We start from the raw sequence: 15,049 nt of genomic DNA, 5'->3' as shown, positions 1-15,049 counted from the left end.
GAAAATTTAATTTTTTTTTAATTTTTTTATAATTTAAACAAATTTTTATTTTTTTAATATTAAAATTATGTCAAAAATATTTACAAAAAATGTATTTTATAAATTTGACAATTTTTTGAACTTTTTAAAAATCCGAAAAAAAAAAAAAAAAATTTACCTACCTAAATTGATTAATAAAAAAATTGATAAAAATTTTAAAATCATTTTTTTTTCAAATTTTTCTAAAGATTCAAAATTTAATTTTTTAAGTTTAATTTTATTTAATATAAATTATTAAAAACAACAAAAATATCGATAAACACAAAAATTATAATTTTTTTAAAATTATGATAAAAAATATTGATGAAAAATTTTATGCAGATTATTGTTCAAATTTAAATTTTTCTTTGAAAATTTTATAGGATCGAAGAAAAAACATTTTTTTTTGATCAAATATTTAATTAATTTTTAGTCAAATAAAAAAAATTGTTTTAATTTTGTTAATAAAATATAAGTATATTCACTCTATAAAATTGTAATTAAAGCTTAAAACTAACAAAAAAAAATCTTAAATACGGAATGTAAAATTTGACAATTAATCAGATCGTTACAGCGCCACAGCTTAAAAGTTAATGAGAATGGAAGAACGTCTTAATTTCTAAGAATTTTTATTAAAATTTTGTTACGGATTAGTCGCAGACAATTCGCAAAAGGCCTCAAAATATTTCATTTCGCTTCGAAGAATTCACCTCTAAAATCTAAGGTAATTTTTTTTTTTAAGTAAATATTTTTGGTTCTATTTTTTTTTTCTGTTGTCTCGTTGTAAAAATTTGTAAAAAGCAACCCTGAGCCTGAAAATTTAGTTCAGCCTTGTCCTCTTGCTGGTTCGTGTTTTTTTTAGCTCAAACGCCCGAAATACTGGATTTTCTTGGCGCATTTCGCGACATCGGGCCACTGCGCGACAAACAAATCCGACATCCAGATCAAAAGTTTGCCGCTGAGCGACAAAGTCTTCACGCGACAATAACTTTCGACGTAGACAATCCGGCAATTTGTGTTAAAGAAGAAGATTTTCAGCCAAAATGCCACAAGACACACGGGAACGCACGTTCCAGGTCCATTTGTGAGAATCAAATCGGGTCTCGTGCGCACCAGCACCGGAATGCAGTCGAGAGTCGCATGTAAAGTCGAAAAAATTGCCGTCAGGTAACTTTGCTTGACTTCGCGCGATCTCGCAATTGCGACAATTTCAAAGTTGTGCTTCTCCTTTTCGGGCTCTTTGGCAATTTCCGTGTCGACAAGGCGCAAAATGCTATTTGTGTCCGTTTTGGCGGTGATGTAGATGCGTGGCGCGTACTTTTCGATGTCGAGTTCGCGAACGATTTCTAACATTTCTGCCGTGTGACCTGGAATGCGGGTGAAAATATTTTTTGATGACAATGTTTTTGTATACGTAGGTGCCAAATAAATTTTTGTAAAAAAGATTTTTTTTTACCTCCAGACCCGAGCACGATCATCGTTTTTGCCTTTGCGGTACGTTTTTTGCTGCTGGCGCTGCCATTGCTTCTGTTAGCTACAATCAGCAGGTAAATTACTCGAATAAAAATAAATAAAAGACAAAAAACTACGGAGTAGAGAATCATGATTGTTTTTGAACTGGTTCGAGGTGTGTATGGGGCTGTGTGGATGTACGGGGCTGTCATTTGCTGTCAAATGTTGTTAAAATGACCGTTGATTTTTTTTTGCCGTTCTTGAATAAAATTTAAAATAAAAATAAAATAATTGAAATATTAAATACAATATTTTAATTAATTATTTTATTATAATTATTTTATATTTTTTTAATTAAAAAAAAAATGATAAATAACAAATAAATAAATTTTTTATAAAAATAACTAAAAATAATTTTAAAAATTAAATAAATTAATTAAATATAAGTAAAAATTATAACAATAATTTAAAAAGTTAAAAAAAAAAACAATTAAATAATAAATAAAATATTTTAATAAATTTTTAATTAATTATTTTATGTTTTTTAATTAATAAAATTTATTATAAAAATAATTTTAAAAAATTAGTTAATTTATTCATAATTAAAATTTAAAAAAATATTGACAATAACTTTTTTTTTTCTAATTTAGGCCGCTCCAAATGAAAATCAAAAATAAAGTCCGATGTCCCATTTTACAAGTCGAAAATCCAATGAGGAAAAAAAAGTTAAAAATTTCATCAAAAATTGCCGTTTCAAGATATTTTTAGAAATTTTTTAAAAAAGTTTAAATTTTTAATAATTTTTGTTTTGAAAATCATATTATAACTTGAATTTCCTTGTCTGAAAATATTTTTCATAAAATTACTGAATTTTTTTTTTAAATTTTTTTGACAGTTATTTTTTATGATTTTTTTTTTTTAATTTTTAATATGTAATATTCTGAAATTTATTTTAAATTAGCAAATCTCAAAAAAGATAATTTAAAAAAAAATAAATAAAAAATATTTAACACTCAAGTTAAAAATTTTGTCATTTCAAAAATTTTTTTTTATTTTGCCCCCCCCATTTTATTTTCAAAAATTTTGGACTTTATTTTTGATTTTCATTTGGAGCGGCCTTAAAAAGGATAAAAATAGCAAATTTTCATTAAAACATACTAAACATGAAATTATTTTTTTTAAATAACACATTTTCTATCGAAATTATGATGAAAAAATTTGATATTCACGTGACAAAAATTAAATTTTTTTCTCCAATTTTTATTTTGTGAAATTTTATATCAATTTGGAGGAAAAACTTTGAAATAATGAAAACAAAAATTAATTTAATGTGAAAAATTAATATTTAACGTTCAAAAACGTAAAAAAGTAGCATATTTTTTTAAATATAAAATAAATAAAAAAAATTAAATAAATAAATTTAATTTACCTAATTTAATTTTTTATTTAATAAATATTTTTTTAAATATGTCATTTTAACTAAATATGTCACTCATTTTTGTTTTGATTTTTTTTTTATTTTAATTAATTTAATTTTTTTTTAATATTTAACAATAAACATCGAAACAAATTTAATTATTTTTTCTAATTTTTTTTTGTTTTAATTTTTGGTTAATTTTCAAAACAATTCAAATAATTGAGTTTAATTAATTATTTTTTCAATTATTTTTTTAATAAACTATTTAATTATTTTTTTTTTAATTAAATTCAATTAAAATTTTGAAAAAAAAAAATAATAAAATCGCGCCCAACAATCCCTATTTTCAAATCTGAACTCCTTTTCGTCACTTGTTTGCCTCCCACGCGCATCCTTTTAGAGTTTTCCCCCAATATTTCCAGCCAATCCCCTTCGAGTAGCGTTGAAAAATTTTCCCATATCCATACACGATTTGCGCGCGTCTGTGTTGCACTTTGCCCGTGTCTTGGTGAAAATCGTAGCTCCATCGACACACGCAAGGTAAACCTTGTTTATTTCTCTATTCCTCGTTTTCGCAAAAAAAAAAAAATCAGATTTATCGCCAAACAATTAATTAGCTGTCGCGCAGAAAATCTCGAAAAATTCCAAAAAAAATCGCATCGAGCAAGCCATGAGTTAACTGAGCCAACGGGAAACGTGATGAGCCAGCGACAACGAACGACAGCGAGAAGATGCCAAATAAATCAGCTTGGGATGCTTGCCTTCTTGAGAGAGTTTCGGATGAAAATTTCATTGAAAATCTTCGACACAGATATCAACGGGATCAAATTTATGTGAGAATTTTCCGAAAATTCAAAGAAAAATGTTGGAAATTTGATTTTTTTGTGTTTTCAGACCTACATCGGAACTTCGATCGTAGCGATAAATCCATACAAACCACTTTCTATTTACACACCAGATTTAGTTAAAAATTATGCAATCAAAGGTCTCTTTCACTTGCCGCCGCACATGTAAGTTTTTTCCCGTAAAAATTAATTTTCCTCGATTTTTTTGTGAATTTTTTCATTTTTTTCAGCTACGGCCTCAGCAACTTTGTGCACGAATGGGCCACAGACTTCAACGAGGACCAAAATATCGTCACAACGGGCGAAGTTGGCTCCGGCAAGACCGAAACGAGTCGCATGGTGGTCCATTTTCTGACAAATGTCGCCGAATTCAAGCGTGCCAAACTGACTTCCTCCTTGCTCAAGTTGTCGCGCCCGCAGCGACGTTCAAATCCGAATTCGCGGAACAGCACGCCGAAGCACCAAACCCCCAAAAATGCCTGTTCTGCCGTCGCGACCATCAGTTGCATCAAAAGCAGCCACAATAACGCCGAAAAACAGTACAAAGGTGCCGTCAAGAAGTGTTCGCACGAGAAAGTTGTCGAATTTGACTTTTCCAATCGACGCAGCAGCGAAAATATCAAATGCACGAAGCATGCCGTGCACGCGAGCATTCATTTTAGCAAAAGTTTCGAGGAAGCAGGCACCCAAAAGTGCGTCAAACATGTCACGAACACTCTCACAAACACCGATTTGACGTTCGATAATGCCCTGAGTGGCGCCGCCTCAAGTAGCACGTTGCCCAAATACATGCCGCCAATCGTCGTGGATCACGCGAATCAACGAATTATGACAAATTCCGTCGGAAGTAGCGGAAATCTGCCCGCAGCAGCAGCAGCAGCCGGAGACTATCAAGTGCCGTCGCATCAATATCATCATTGCAATTGTCTCGATGTGAAATATCTCAAGCCGTCTCTCAAAACATCCACGAACGACGTTTATGCGGATGGACCGTTGCGAAGTCGTTCGAATGAGGCGATTCCCGAGCGATATGGAAGTTCCGTGTGGAAAATGTCGCGTTCGAACAGTCATTCGGGGTTTTATATGGATGATCCGGTTGAGTTGCAGAAGGCACGTGATCGAGTCGAGCAGGCGGATGTCGTCTTGGAAGCTTTGGGCAACGCGACAACGTTGAAAAATGAGAATTCAAGTCGATTTGTGAGTAATTTTTAAAAGTTTTTGTGAAAATTTATGACTTTTGTGAATTTTTAGGGCAAATATTACGATATTGAGTTCGATTTTAAAGGTGACGTCGTTGGCGGACATATCTCACATTGTAAGTAAATTTAGTTTTTGAGTAATTTTGTATTAAAATTTCACAAATGTCTCTCTAATGCACTCATTTTTATCGAAAGATATGTTGGAAAAGGTATTTTTGTTAATATTTTCATTTAAAAATAAAACTTTTAAATATTTTTTTAATTTTATAATTTAAATAATTTAAATTTAAAATTTATCCAATTGATTAAATTTATTTTAAATACATTTTTAAAATTTAATTTATAATTAATTTAAATAAATTTTACTTTAAAAAATTTCTCAATTTAAAAAATTTTTAAATTTATTTTAGATACCTAATTTAAGTTATTTTAAAATTTATTTTTAAATATACCACATTTTTTTAGTATTTAATTTTTTTTTAAAAATATTCAAATTAAATAAAATTAATTTTTAAAAGTAAGAAATTTTTTAAAACGAAATTTAATTAAATAAAAATTAAATAATAAATAATTAAAATAAATTAGTTTTATTTTAAAATAATTAATTCATTTATTTTAAATAAAATTATCATTTTATTAAATTATTTTTAAAAATTTTATATTTATTTTTATTAAAAAAATAACAAAAAATTAAGAAATTTAACTAAATTTTTTTTATCTTAATTGAATTTTAATTTATTAAAATATAAAAAAATATTAATTTAAATTTAAATGAAAATAAATAATTTATTTAGAAAATATTTTAAATTAAATTGAAATTTTACATAAATATTTTTTTTTATTTTATTTTATTAATTTAATTTGATTTAATAATTAATAAATAAATTTAAATAAATAATAAAACTTTAATTAATTAAAAAAATTTCAATGAAACTAAATTTAAATTATTTTTATTATTTTTTTTTTATTTTAAAAATTATTATTCAAAAAAAAAAAAAAAAAATTTTAAATTTTTAAATTAAATCAATTTTCATCAATTTACAGTCTCGATTAACTGGTTTCATGCAAGGAGAACGAAACTTTCATATATTTTATCAATTGCTTTACGGAGCGGATCTTCATTTTTTGAGTAAGTCCCTTTATATCTTTTTAAATCCAAATTTTAAATTAAAATTATTTTTCAGAACAATTAAAATTGCTCAGAAATTTAGACAAATACGAGTTGTTACATGATACAATCGCAACAGAGGACGATAAAACAAACTTTTCTTTCACTAAGGTAATTTTTTAAATTTTTTGAATTTTTAGAAGAATTTTTTGTTAAAAAAAAAATATTTTTTCAGAAATCATTAGAAATTCTTGGCCTAACCTCAGATGAAATATTGTCAATATTCAAGATAATAGCTGTGGTATTAAAATTAGGAAATTTGTTGTTCATACCAACCACTAATATTGACGGTACCGAGGGATGTAAAGTTTCTGATGAATATGGTATTTAATTATTTTTTGAATTTTTTTTCTCTTAATTTTAACTCAAAAAAAATTTATTTTTGCAGAATTAAATGAAATATCACAACTTTTATGTATAGATGAACAAATATTACTGAATTGCCTTACAAAGTCGGGACCGAATTGGAGTCAATTAGAGAATGGCTCAGAGTTGGATGCATTCAATGCAACAAAATTAAAATATTCATTATGCAGAACATTATATGGTAGATTATTTACATATGTTGTTAATAGAATTAATGAATCATTAAAGGTAAGTTTTGATTTTTTTTTAAAATTTAATTGACCAAATTTAAATAATTAATTTAATTTAAATTAAATTAATTAATTAAATAATTTAAAATTTTCTAAATTTTTATTAAATAAATCTTTTATTTAATTTTAAGAAATTTATTTTTTATTAAATTTTAAGAAAATATTCAATTCAAAAAGTTTGAATTAGCAGAAAAGCGATTTTCAAATTTTTAACGGTCATTTTTTGAATTGACATTTACAAAATTTTTCTTTAAAAATGTAAAAAGACTTGATTTTTGAATGTTTTTTTAGATAAAATTTTTATGAATTTCTTTTTATTAATTTTTCAAAATCTTAAATTTAAATTTTTATTGCAATTTTAATACGAATTTAGAAAATTTAGAATTTCATAAAATTTTTTCTAACATTTTTATGATTTTTTGTAATTTTTTTTTTATTTTAAATTCAAAAATTTAATTTAGTCATAATATTTAAAATTAAAATTTAATTTTTATTTTTAAATTTAATTTTTATTTTTTTTTTAATTTATTTTTTTCTCTTTAAATATGACATTAATTTAATTTTTATTTTTTTTTAAATTTAATTTTGTCTCTTAAAATATGACATCAACGAATTTTCTTATATTTTCAAAATTTATTAATTACTAAAATATTTTTTTTTTAAATATTTGACTAAATCTCAACAAATTTTCATTTAATTTTTTGAATTGTAGAATAAATTTTGAAAATGTGAATTTTTTTTTCAATTTCAGTTCAAACAATTAAATCGTGGTAAGAATATAGGCGTATTAGATTTTTACGGTTTCGAAATATTAGAGACAAACTTATTCGAACAATTAGCAATAAATTATTGCAATGAACGTTTGCACCAAAGTTTCTTGCAAAATGTGCTCAAATTCCAGCAAGATTTGTACGTGCGCGAAGGCCTCGAATGGACCAAAATCGGCTATTTCGACAACGAAATAATCTGCGAGCTCATCGACAAGCCGAGTTACGGCATTTTATCGCTGCTCGACGAGCCAAAGGTGATGTGTGACGATGGCTTCCTTGCGCGCCTCCATCAATGTTGTTCGGGACACTCGCATTTCTTGATACAAGATCCAACGTTGCCGCCCAATTGCTTTCAGTAAGTTAATTTTTTTTTTATTTTTTGCTTGAAAATTAATTTTTTTTAAATAAATTTTAGAATTCATCACTTTTGTGGGCCCGTCACATACACGGCTTCGTGTTTCGCGGAGAAAAATCAGGATTTCCTGCCAAAGCACATCAGTTCGGGCATGTATCAAAGCAAACTTCCGATCATGCAGCATCTCTTTCCGGAGGGCAATCCGAAGAAAGCCTCGAAGAAACCGACAAGTATAAGCTCAAATTTACGCACGTCGTTGCAGGCGTTGCTCCAGAACCTGAGTCAGCGCAGGAATCATTACGTTTTTTGTATTCGTCCGAATGAGTTTAAGGAGCCACGGGCCTTTGAATTGCCGCTCGTGCAACATCAAGTGCGGTATCTCGGGTAAAAATTTAATTTTTTATGTTTTTTTGATTAAAATTCATGAAAATTTTTTTGTAGATTGATTCCATTGACAAATTTGTGGCGTACTGGTCACTATTTTTGCCTCAGTCACACAAAATTCTACAACAGATACAAGTTACTTAGCAACCATACATGGCCAAATTTTAGCTCAGGTCCCATTTTTGAAGCAATTGCCATTATTATCCGAAGTGTTCCTTTGCCGGCAGCTGAATTCACGATCGGCAGCAAGAAAGTCTTCATTAGGAGTCCAAGAACGGTAATTTTTTCTCGATTTTATGTTTTTTTTTTATTAAACCACGTGATTAAAAAATTAAAAAAATTAATTAAATTAAATTAAAGGTTAAAAAAATTAAAATAATTTTAAAAAAAATTCTTAAAAATTTTTAAATTATTTAATTAATAAATTTTAATTAAATTTAAATTTTAAATAATTAAAAAAAATAAAAAAATTATTTTTTTAATTATTAATTTATTTTAAAATTAAATGATTTAAAAAATTAATTTCAATTTAAATTTTAAAAATTTTTTTAAGAATTTTTTTAATATTTTTTTTGAATAATTTTTATTTAACTTAAATATTTGAAAATAATTTTTTTAAATTTATATTTTTTTAATTTTATTCAATTTTCTTTAATTTTTTGAAACTTAGTAAAAAATAAATAATAAAATTATTTTATTAAAATTTATAAAATTTTTAAATTAAATTTTAATTTATTTTATTTTATTTTAAATTTATTTTCCTTTTTAATTATGTAATTATATAATTTAATTTAAAATTTTGGTTAAAAAATTCAATCGATAATTTTACATTATTTTTTTTTATTAAATTTTCATAGGTTTACGAGCTCGAAGACTTCCGCAAAACCCGTTTGCATTACCTGGCGATCCTCATACAAAAAACTTTTAGATGCTACGCCAAACGGAAGTATTTTTTGAAGTTACGAAAAAGTCAAATTATCATCGCAACTACATGGAGAACGTGGCGGGTGAGTTTTTTTCTAAAATTTTTAACTAATTTTTGTTTGCATGCATTTTTTACTTTCAAAAAAATTATTTTTGCATGAAATTTTGATTTTTTATTAAATTTTAAAGGAATGTCGCTTTGGTATTCCCTTTACTGATCGAAGGCATATGACTGGGTTGTATCGTTTGGTAATTATTTTTTAATTTTTTTCATGTTTTTTTTTAATTTTTAATATTTTATTTGATTTTTGAGCTAACTTTATGTAAATTTTTACAGGCACGCGAGGAATATCGCATCATAAAGTACCGCAAACAGGTTGAATGGGCAATTGGAGTAATTCAACGTCATCATTTCCTGTGGAAAGTAAGTTAATTTTTTGATCTAAGATGATAATTTATTTAAAATAAATATTTTTTAGCGACGTGAATTCCTGCAAACGCTCCTGATAAGGTTGCCAGCGAACAGTATGAGTCCCCTTTGCAACGAATGGCCTTCAGCACCTGCATTTTTGCAAGAGACATCAATGTTGCTGAGACAAATTTATCACAAATGGAGGGTAAGATTCAAATTTTTGACAAAAAAAATTCAAAAAATTAATTTTCAAATAATTACCTAATTAACTTAATTAATTAATTAAATTAAAAAATCAAAAATTGATTAAATTTTAATTTTTAAAAAATTTTTTAAATTTAAATTTAAAAAAATGTTTAATTTTAAAAAAATTATTTAAAAATTAAAAAAATAATTTTTTAATTAATTTATTTTAATTTTAAAATAAATTTAATTAGTTTAATAAATATTTAAATAATTTTATTTTTAATTTAAATTTGATTTAGTTTATTTATTGAATTAATTATTATTTTTAAATTTAAATAAAATTAAAATAATTTATGAAATTAAAAATTAAAATTTAATTAATTATTTATTTTTTTATAATTTTTATTTAATTTAATTAAAAAATTTAATAAAATTAAATAAATTAATTAAATAAAAATTATTTAAAATTAAACTAAAAATTAATTTAATTAATTAATTAATCGATAATTTTTGTTCAATTATTAATTATAAATTAATCAAATAATAATTTTAATTAATTTAAAATTTCAGTGCTACAAGTATCGAATATCCTTCGATCAAACATCACGAAATCGCATGCGAGAAAAAGTCACCGCCAGCATCATATTTCGTGATCGGAAGGCCTCGTATGCGAAAAGTGTGTCACATCCCTTCCACGGAGACTACGTTCGTTTGCGCCAAAATGTTCAATGGAAGAAAATTTGCATGGACACCAACGACCAATACGTGGTTTTTGCGGATATTATCAACAAAATTACGCGTTCGAGTGGAAAAGTAAGAAAAAATCTTCAAAAAATTTTAAAAATTAATTCAAAAAAATATTTTTTTTAGTTCGTTCCTGTCCTTTTGGTTCTTTCAACCAACTCAATGTTACTTCTGGACCAAAGAACGCTCCAAATAAAATACCGCATTCCCGCAAGTGAAATTTATCGCATGTCGCTAAGTCCGTATCTCGATGACATCGCAGTGTTCCATGTGAAGGCGGTAAGTTTTTCTCGACAAAACCCCAAAAAAAAAATCCCTCACTAAATGTATTTTTCATTGGAAATTGAATCCTTGTGGTGTCTCTTAGAGACATTCCGTCCTCATTCAAAAGATTCACCGAAAAAAAAATGTTAAATGTGCTTTGAATGTTTGTGCGCCTCGATGTTGACCCCCCAATTTTTTATTTTGGTTTGAAAAATTTTTTTTTATCGTTAAAAAAATCAAAAAAATTATTCGAAATGTATTTTTCTCACGCGCAATTTAATTAAAAGGGAGATGAGTATAATTACTATTGTCAGGAGGATGTTAACTTTGAGTTAATGCAATCGGTTGAGTCGCTACCAACAGGTGGTTGTATGTTCCAGGTAAAATAATAAACTAAAAATTCAGAGTCAGTCACACGATAAAAACACACAGATCGCATGTTTTCTCTTTTAAATGCTTAAAACTGGCCCAAAAATGTCCAAAGACGCCTTTTTGGGATGCTTTCCGTAGAGATTTTGTACAAAAAATGCGAAAAATTCTCTCTTTGAGTAGTAGCGACTTCATTTTTTTTTTATTTTTAGCGAATTACTTCTTTAAAATAATTTTTTATAAATTAATTTGTTACTCAATTATGACAAAAGTAACAAATTTAATATTTTTTCGCATGTTTTCCCAAATTTTAATGTTTTTTTAATTTTTTTGTGTGCTTCCTATCACATAAAACCCAATTTTTAATTAAAATTTAATGTTTATAAAATCAGTTTTTAATGAATAAATTAATTTTGCAGTCCGAATTTGGTCGAAAGAAGGGAGATTTTGTATTTCAAACGGGACACGTGCTCGAAATTGTGACAAAATTGTTCTTGGTAGTGCAAAACGCAACAACTAGACCACCCGAAGTGCATATTAGTCCAGAGTAAGTTTTAATTTTCAAACATTTTTCTCAAAATCGAACAGTTTTATAAAAATATTTGCAAATTTTTTCAAAATACTTTCCAAATTTTTTAAAAAATTTTACAAATATTTTTAATTTTTTACAAAATTTTTTCAAAATTTTTACATATTTTTTCCAATTTTTTACAAATTTTTAAAATTTTTAAACAATTTTTCATATTTTTTCAGATTTGAGGCGAATTTTGGACAACAAACCGTTATATTTACCTTCAGATGTGGCAGTTCCGACCTTGCATACACGCAGCCCAAGGTCACGCGAAAAGGAAATCGCATGGAAGTTATTGTCTAAATGAAAATTTGAAATAATCTTTGTTACAAAAACACACATTTATGACGTTATTACATAAAAATTAGCCAGTTAACACTCAATTTAACGATGAAATAGTTTAAATGTTAAAGAAATATAAAAATGGCATAGATAGGATTTAGAAAAAAATCAAACATCGTGTTCGTGGGTGGAAAAAGTGTAGTGCAAAAAAGTGTTAATGTTTAAAAAAAACAGCAATATATGTTCTAAAATACAATGGTTGGCCAAAAAATATTATAAAAAATCCACACACATCATTAGTTGACATCCTTAAAAGGGTCAAACGTGTAACTTTGTACTTTGAACTTTAATTGTTGACGTGAAAAATCAAAATTTGCACTGGGATTTAGTGATTTTGTGATGAAAAGCTGAAATTATGAATTTTTTAACTGATTATAAAGTAAAAATAATCAAAAAGGAATAAAAATTAAAGCAGAATAGTGTTAAAAGTTGAAAAAAGTCAAAAGTACTTGAACCAAGATTTACAGAATTTTAAATATTGAAGGAAAAACAACAAAAAGATGACCAGCAAAGAAGTTAATGAAGCCTCTTTTATTAAAAAATTTGACAATTTATGCAAATATTGGCTCGATATGTATTAAGAAGTCGAATTTCGCTCTTCCGCTTGACAAAATCTGAATAATTTACAAATTTTCGTCTTTGGCGCCATCTTGATTAGATCCCATTGCACATTCTGACATTTCCCGCCAAAATTCTTTAAAAAAGTACTAAATTACGCGTTTGCCCTACAAAATCAAAATAAATCGTACGTAAATGAAATTTCACAGTAGAAAACATATCTTTCGTAAAATAGACAACATTATAAGCATCATTGAAGTAACATGAAGAAAAAAGTGTTTAAAGTTTAGTAACATAAAATAGATAATAAAATAATATATTTTTTAAAAAGATTTCTTTAAAAAAACAACATTAAACAATAGAAATAGAAAAAATTACTCAAATTCCGTAGAATATTACCCAAGTTCCATATTAAATAATATCCATTTTCCCCAATTTTACTGGCCTAGAAATTAACTTTGAAACAATAAATAGAAATTTTTAAACGAAAATTATTATATTAAAGAAAACGAAATGAAAATTTGCTTAAAACTTTCTGAAAGAGCTTTTTGAAACAATAAACGCTATCATAAATTTATTAAATCATGAAAATTGCTCATCAAAAATATTTATTTTATTTTGCAACTCATATTAAATTATATACGAAAAAAACTATTCACTGCCGAAAAAACTTCAAATTCATCACTAAAATAATAAATTTTTTAGTTTTTACCCCATAAAAAACGTTAAATAAAATTAAAAATATATATGATTAAAATATCAAATTATCTTCTAATCATCCAACTTTGCTCATTAAACAAAAAAAAAATCATGTGAATTATTAAGAATTTAAATTTTATCATACATCATCATAAATCATTATCATTAAATCATGAGAATATCTTTTAAAGTCGTGCCAAATAAATATAAAGAAAAAAAATTAAAAGTTATATGAATTAGTTAGCAAATCTATGATATACGTATACTAAACAAATAATATTTTGGAAGAAAAAATACAAAAAAAATTCAAATAAATATTTAGATAAATAAATACGCATTATTAACAGGTTACGACGATAAAAAAAATAAAATATATATAAAGGATAAAAATAGTCGTTTGATCGTCTAAAAAAAAATTAAATGTTAAAAGTTATAAATAAATAATTAATAAAATATAGAATTAAAATTATTAATTATTACAAAAAATAGCGAACTTTTTGCAAAATAAGCAATTTTTGAGGAGATTTAATTTTAAAGTAAAAATTATTATTAAAGCACCTTAGAATACAATTTAATAAAAAAAAGTAAAAACTAAACAAACACTAAATAAAATAAATTAATTAATAAATATTTAATAAAAAAATCATAAAAGAATCAAAAGTTGCATGCAATAAAGAATATCCAAAAAAATTATTTTGAATTTTATAATGGCTTAAAGAGGAGCTTCTATACTAGCAATATATATAAAAATATATCTAAATATATTTAACTCTGTCTTTATTTTTCGACAAATCTATATTAAATGAAACAACTGAAACTCATAATGCCAAACTAACTATTCTCTTTCACTTGGAGAACTTAATTTTTGTGAACCTACAAAAAGGTACTTTTTAACATTTTTTGAATAAAAGATATCTAAGGATGCCAAAAAAAATCTTCCAAAAATGAACAAAAAATAATATTTAAAAAAGTTTAGGACGAAGCAAAAAAAAATATGATTAACTATATTAAAAAAAAGAAATAAAAAAATATATAGAGCACGAACTCTTTTATTAGAAAAAATGTAAAATTAACACAAGCAAAGCAAAAAATTATTATATAAGAAAAATAAATAAATTTGTTTAAACAAAAAAAAAATATTTTTTTTTGTATTAGAATATTTTATTTATTTATAAACTTAATTTATTCATATTTTTTTATAACTACAAAGAAATTAATAATTCATATTTTTCTTTTTTTTTTTTGAAAATTATCTCATCGATCGGATTAGCATCTTCTTATCAAAGTTGACCATCACTGCAATCTCTACAGGTCTACTACACAGACTCCTTTCTATCCAATAACAGCTTCAAAGTGGCTCAAACCTCCTTTCATTTAAGCTTTACTTCACTTTTTAATCAATAATTCATCCTTGAAATCTTTCGTAATTTCTATTTTCAAACTTATCAAATAATTTTTGTCACTTAATAGTTTTTACAATTTTTTTTTCATCACTTTTGATAAATCCTTTTGTATTTTATCTCAAATATCGGTGTTGCTTTGGATTCAAGTATTGATGGTAATTTTCATTTACAAAAGGATACGTATCCCAATCTTCCTCTTTTGGACTCGCAAAGATCTTTTCGAAGAGCGAAACACACAAAGCTATGAAAAATTGAAATAACATTTTTTTTTTCAATTTTTTTTTTTTTTAGAACTGAAGCGTTGAGAATTCTTTTTGAAATTAACGATGTCGCGCATTTGTATTCACCTTTTATATATTCCGCAAAAAATGTA

The 15,049-nt window shown here is 25.4% G+C and overlaps 2 protein-coding genes across 2 annotated transcripts; one reads left to right on the top strand and one right to left on the bottom strand.

Moving 5' to 3' along the window:
- Positions 1–481: 481 nt before the first annotated feature.
- Positions 482–1,643, bottom strand: LOC134834481 (UDP-N-acetylglucosamine transferase subunit ALG14 homolog). Its single transcript, XM_063849177.1, has 2 exons — positions 1,475–1,643; positions 482–1,385 (listed from the first exon to the last, which is right to left on the bottom strand). The coding sequence occupies exons 1-2, from the start codon at positions 1,620–1,622 to the stop codon at positions 877–879; spliced, it is 657 nt and encodes a 218-aa protein (XP_063705247.1). The 5' UTR covers positions 1,623–1,643; the 3' UTR covers positions 482–876.
- Positions 1,644–3,555: 1,912 nt separating this feature from the next.
- On the top strand, positions 3,556–11,977 carry LOC134834064 (unconventional myosin-Ia). Its single transcript, XM_063848593.1, has 21 exons — positions 3,556–3,720; positions 3,782–3,897; positions 3,963–4,097; positions 4,818–4,929; positions 4,984–5,047; positions 5,127–5,140; positions 5,976–6,060; positions 6,116–6,210; positions 6,275–6,422; positions 6,488–6,693; positions 7,447–7,820; positions 7,881–8,204; positions 8,262–8,481; positions 9,062–9,211; positions 9,466–9,552; positions 9,608–9,745; positions 10,297–10,539; positions 10,597–10,749; positions 11,049–11,114; positions 11,523–11,650; positions 11,857–11,977. The coding sequence occupies exons 1-21, from the start codon at positions 3,619–3,621 to the stop codon at positions 11,975–11,977; spliced, it is 3,081 nt and encodes a 1,026-aa protein (XP_063704663.1). The 5' UTR covers positions 3,556–3,618.
- The last annotated feature ends 3,072 nt before the right edge of the window (positions 11,978–15,049 follow it).

Source organism: Culicoides brevitarsis, chromosome 3, assembly GCF_036172545.1.
Source record: "Culicoides brevitarsis isolate CSIRO-B50_1 chromosome 3, AGI_CSIRO_Cbre_v1, whole genome shotgun sequence".
Lineage (NCBI taxonomy): Eukaryota > Metazoa > Arthropoda > Insecta > Diptera > Ceratopogonidae > Culicoides > Culicoides brevitarsis.
The sequence above is the reverse complement of the archived record's forward strand: the minus strand, read 5'-3'. Positions and strand labels throughout refer to the sequence as shown.

Excerpts from the sequence above, each read along its gene's own strand:
- LOC134834481 (XM_063849177.1), bottom strand. The coding sequence starts at position 1,622 with ATGATTCTCTACTCCGTAGTTTTTTGTCTTTTATTTATTTTTATTCGA. Across the intron at positions 1,386-1,474 it reads GATCGTGCTCGGGTCTGGAG|GTCACACGGCAGAAATGTTA; the intron begins GTAAAAAAAAAT and ends CCCGCATTCCAG.
- LOC134834064 (XM_063848593.1), top strand. The coding sequence starts at position 3,619 with ATGCCAAATAAATCAGCTTGGGATGCTTGCCTTCTTGAGAGAGTTTCG. Across the intron at positions 4,930-4,983 it reads ATGAGAATTCAAGTCGATTT|GGCAAATATTACGATATTGA; the intron begins GTGAGTAATTTT and ends GTGAATTTTTAG. Across the intron at positions 9,212-9,465 it reads CTACATGGAGAACGTGGCGG|GCACGCGAGGAATATCGCAT; the intron begins GTGAGTTTTTTT and ends AAATTTTTACAG.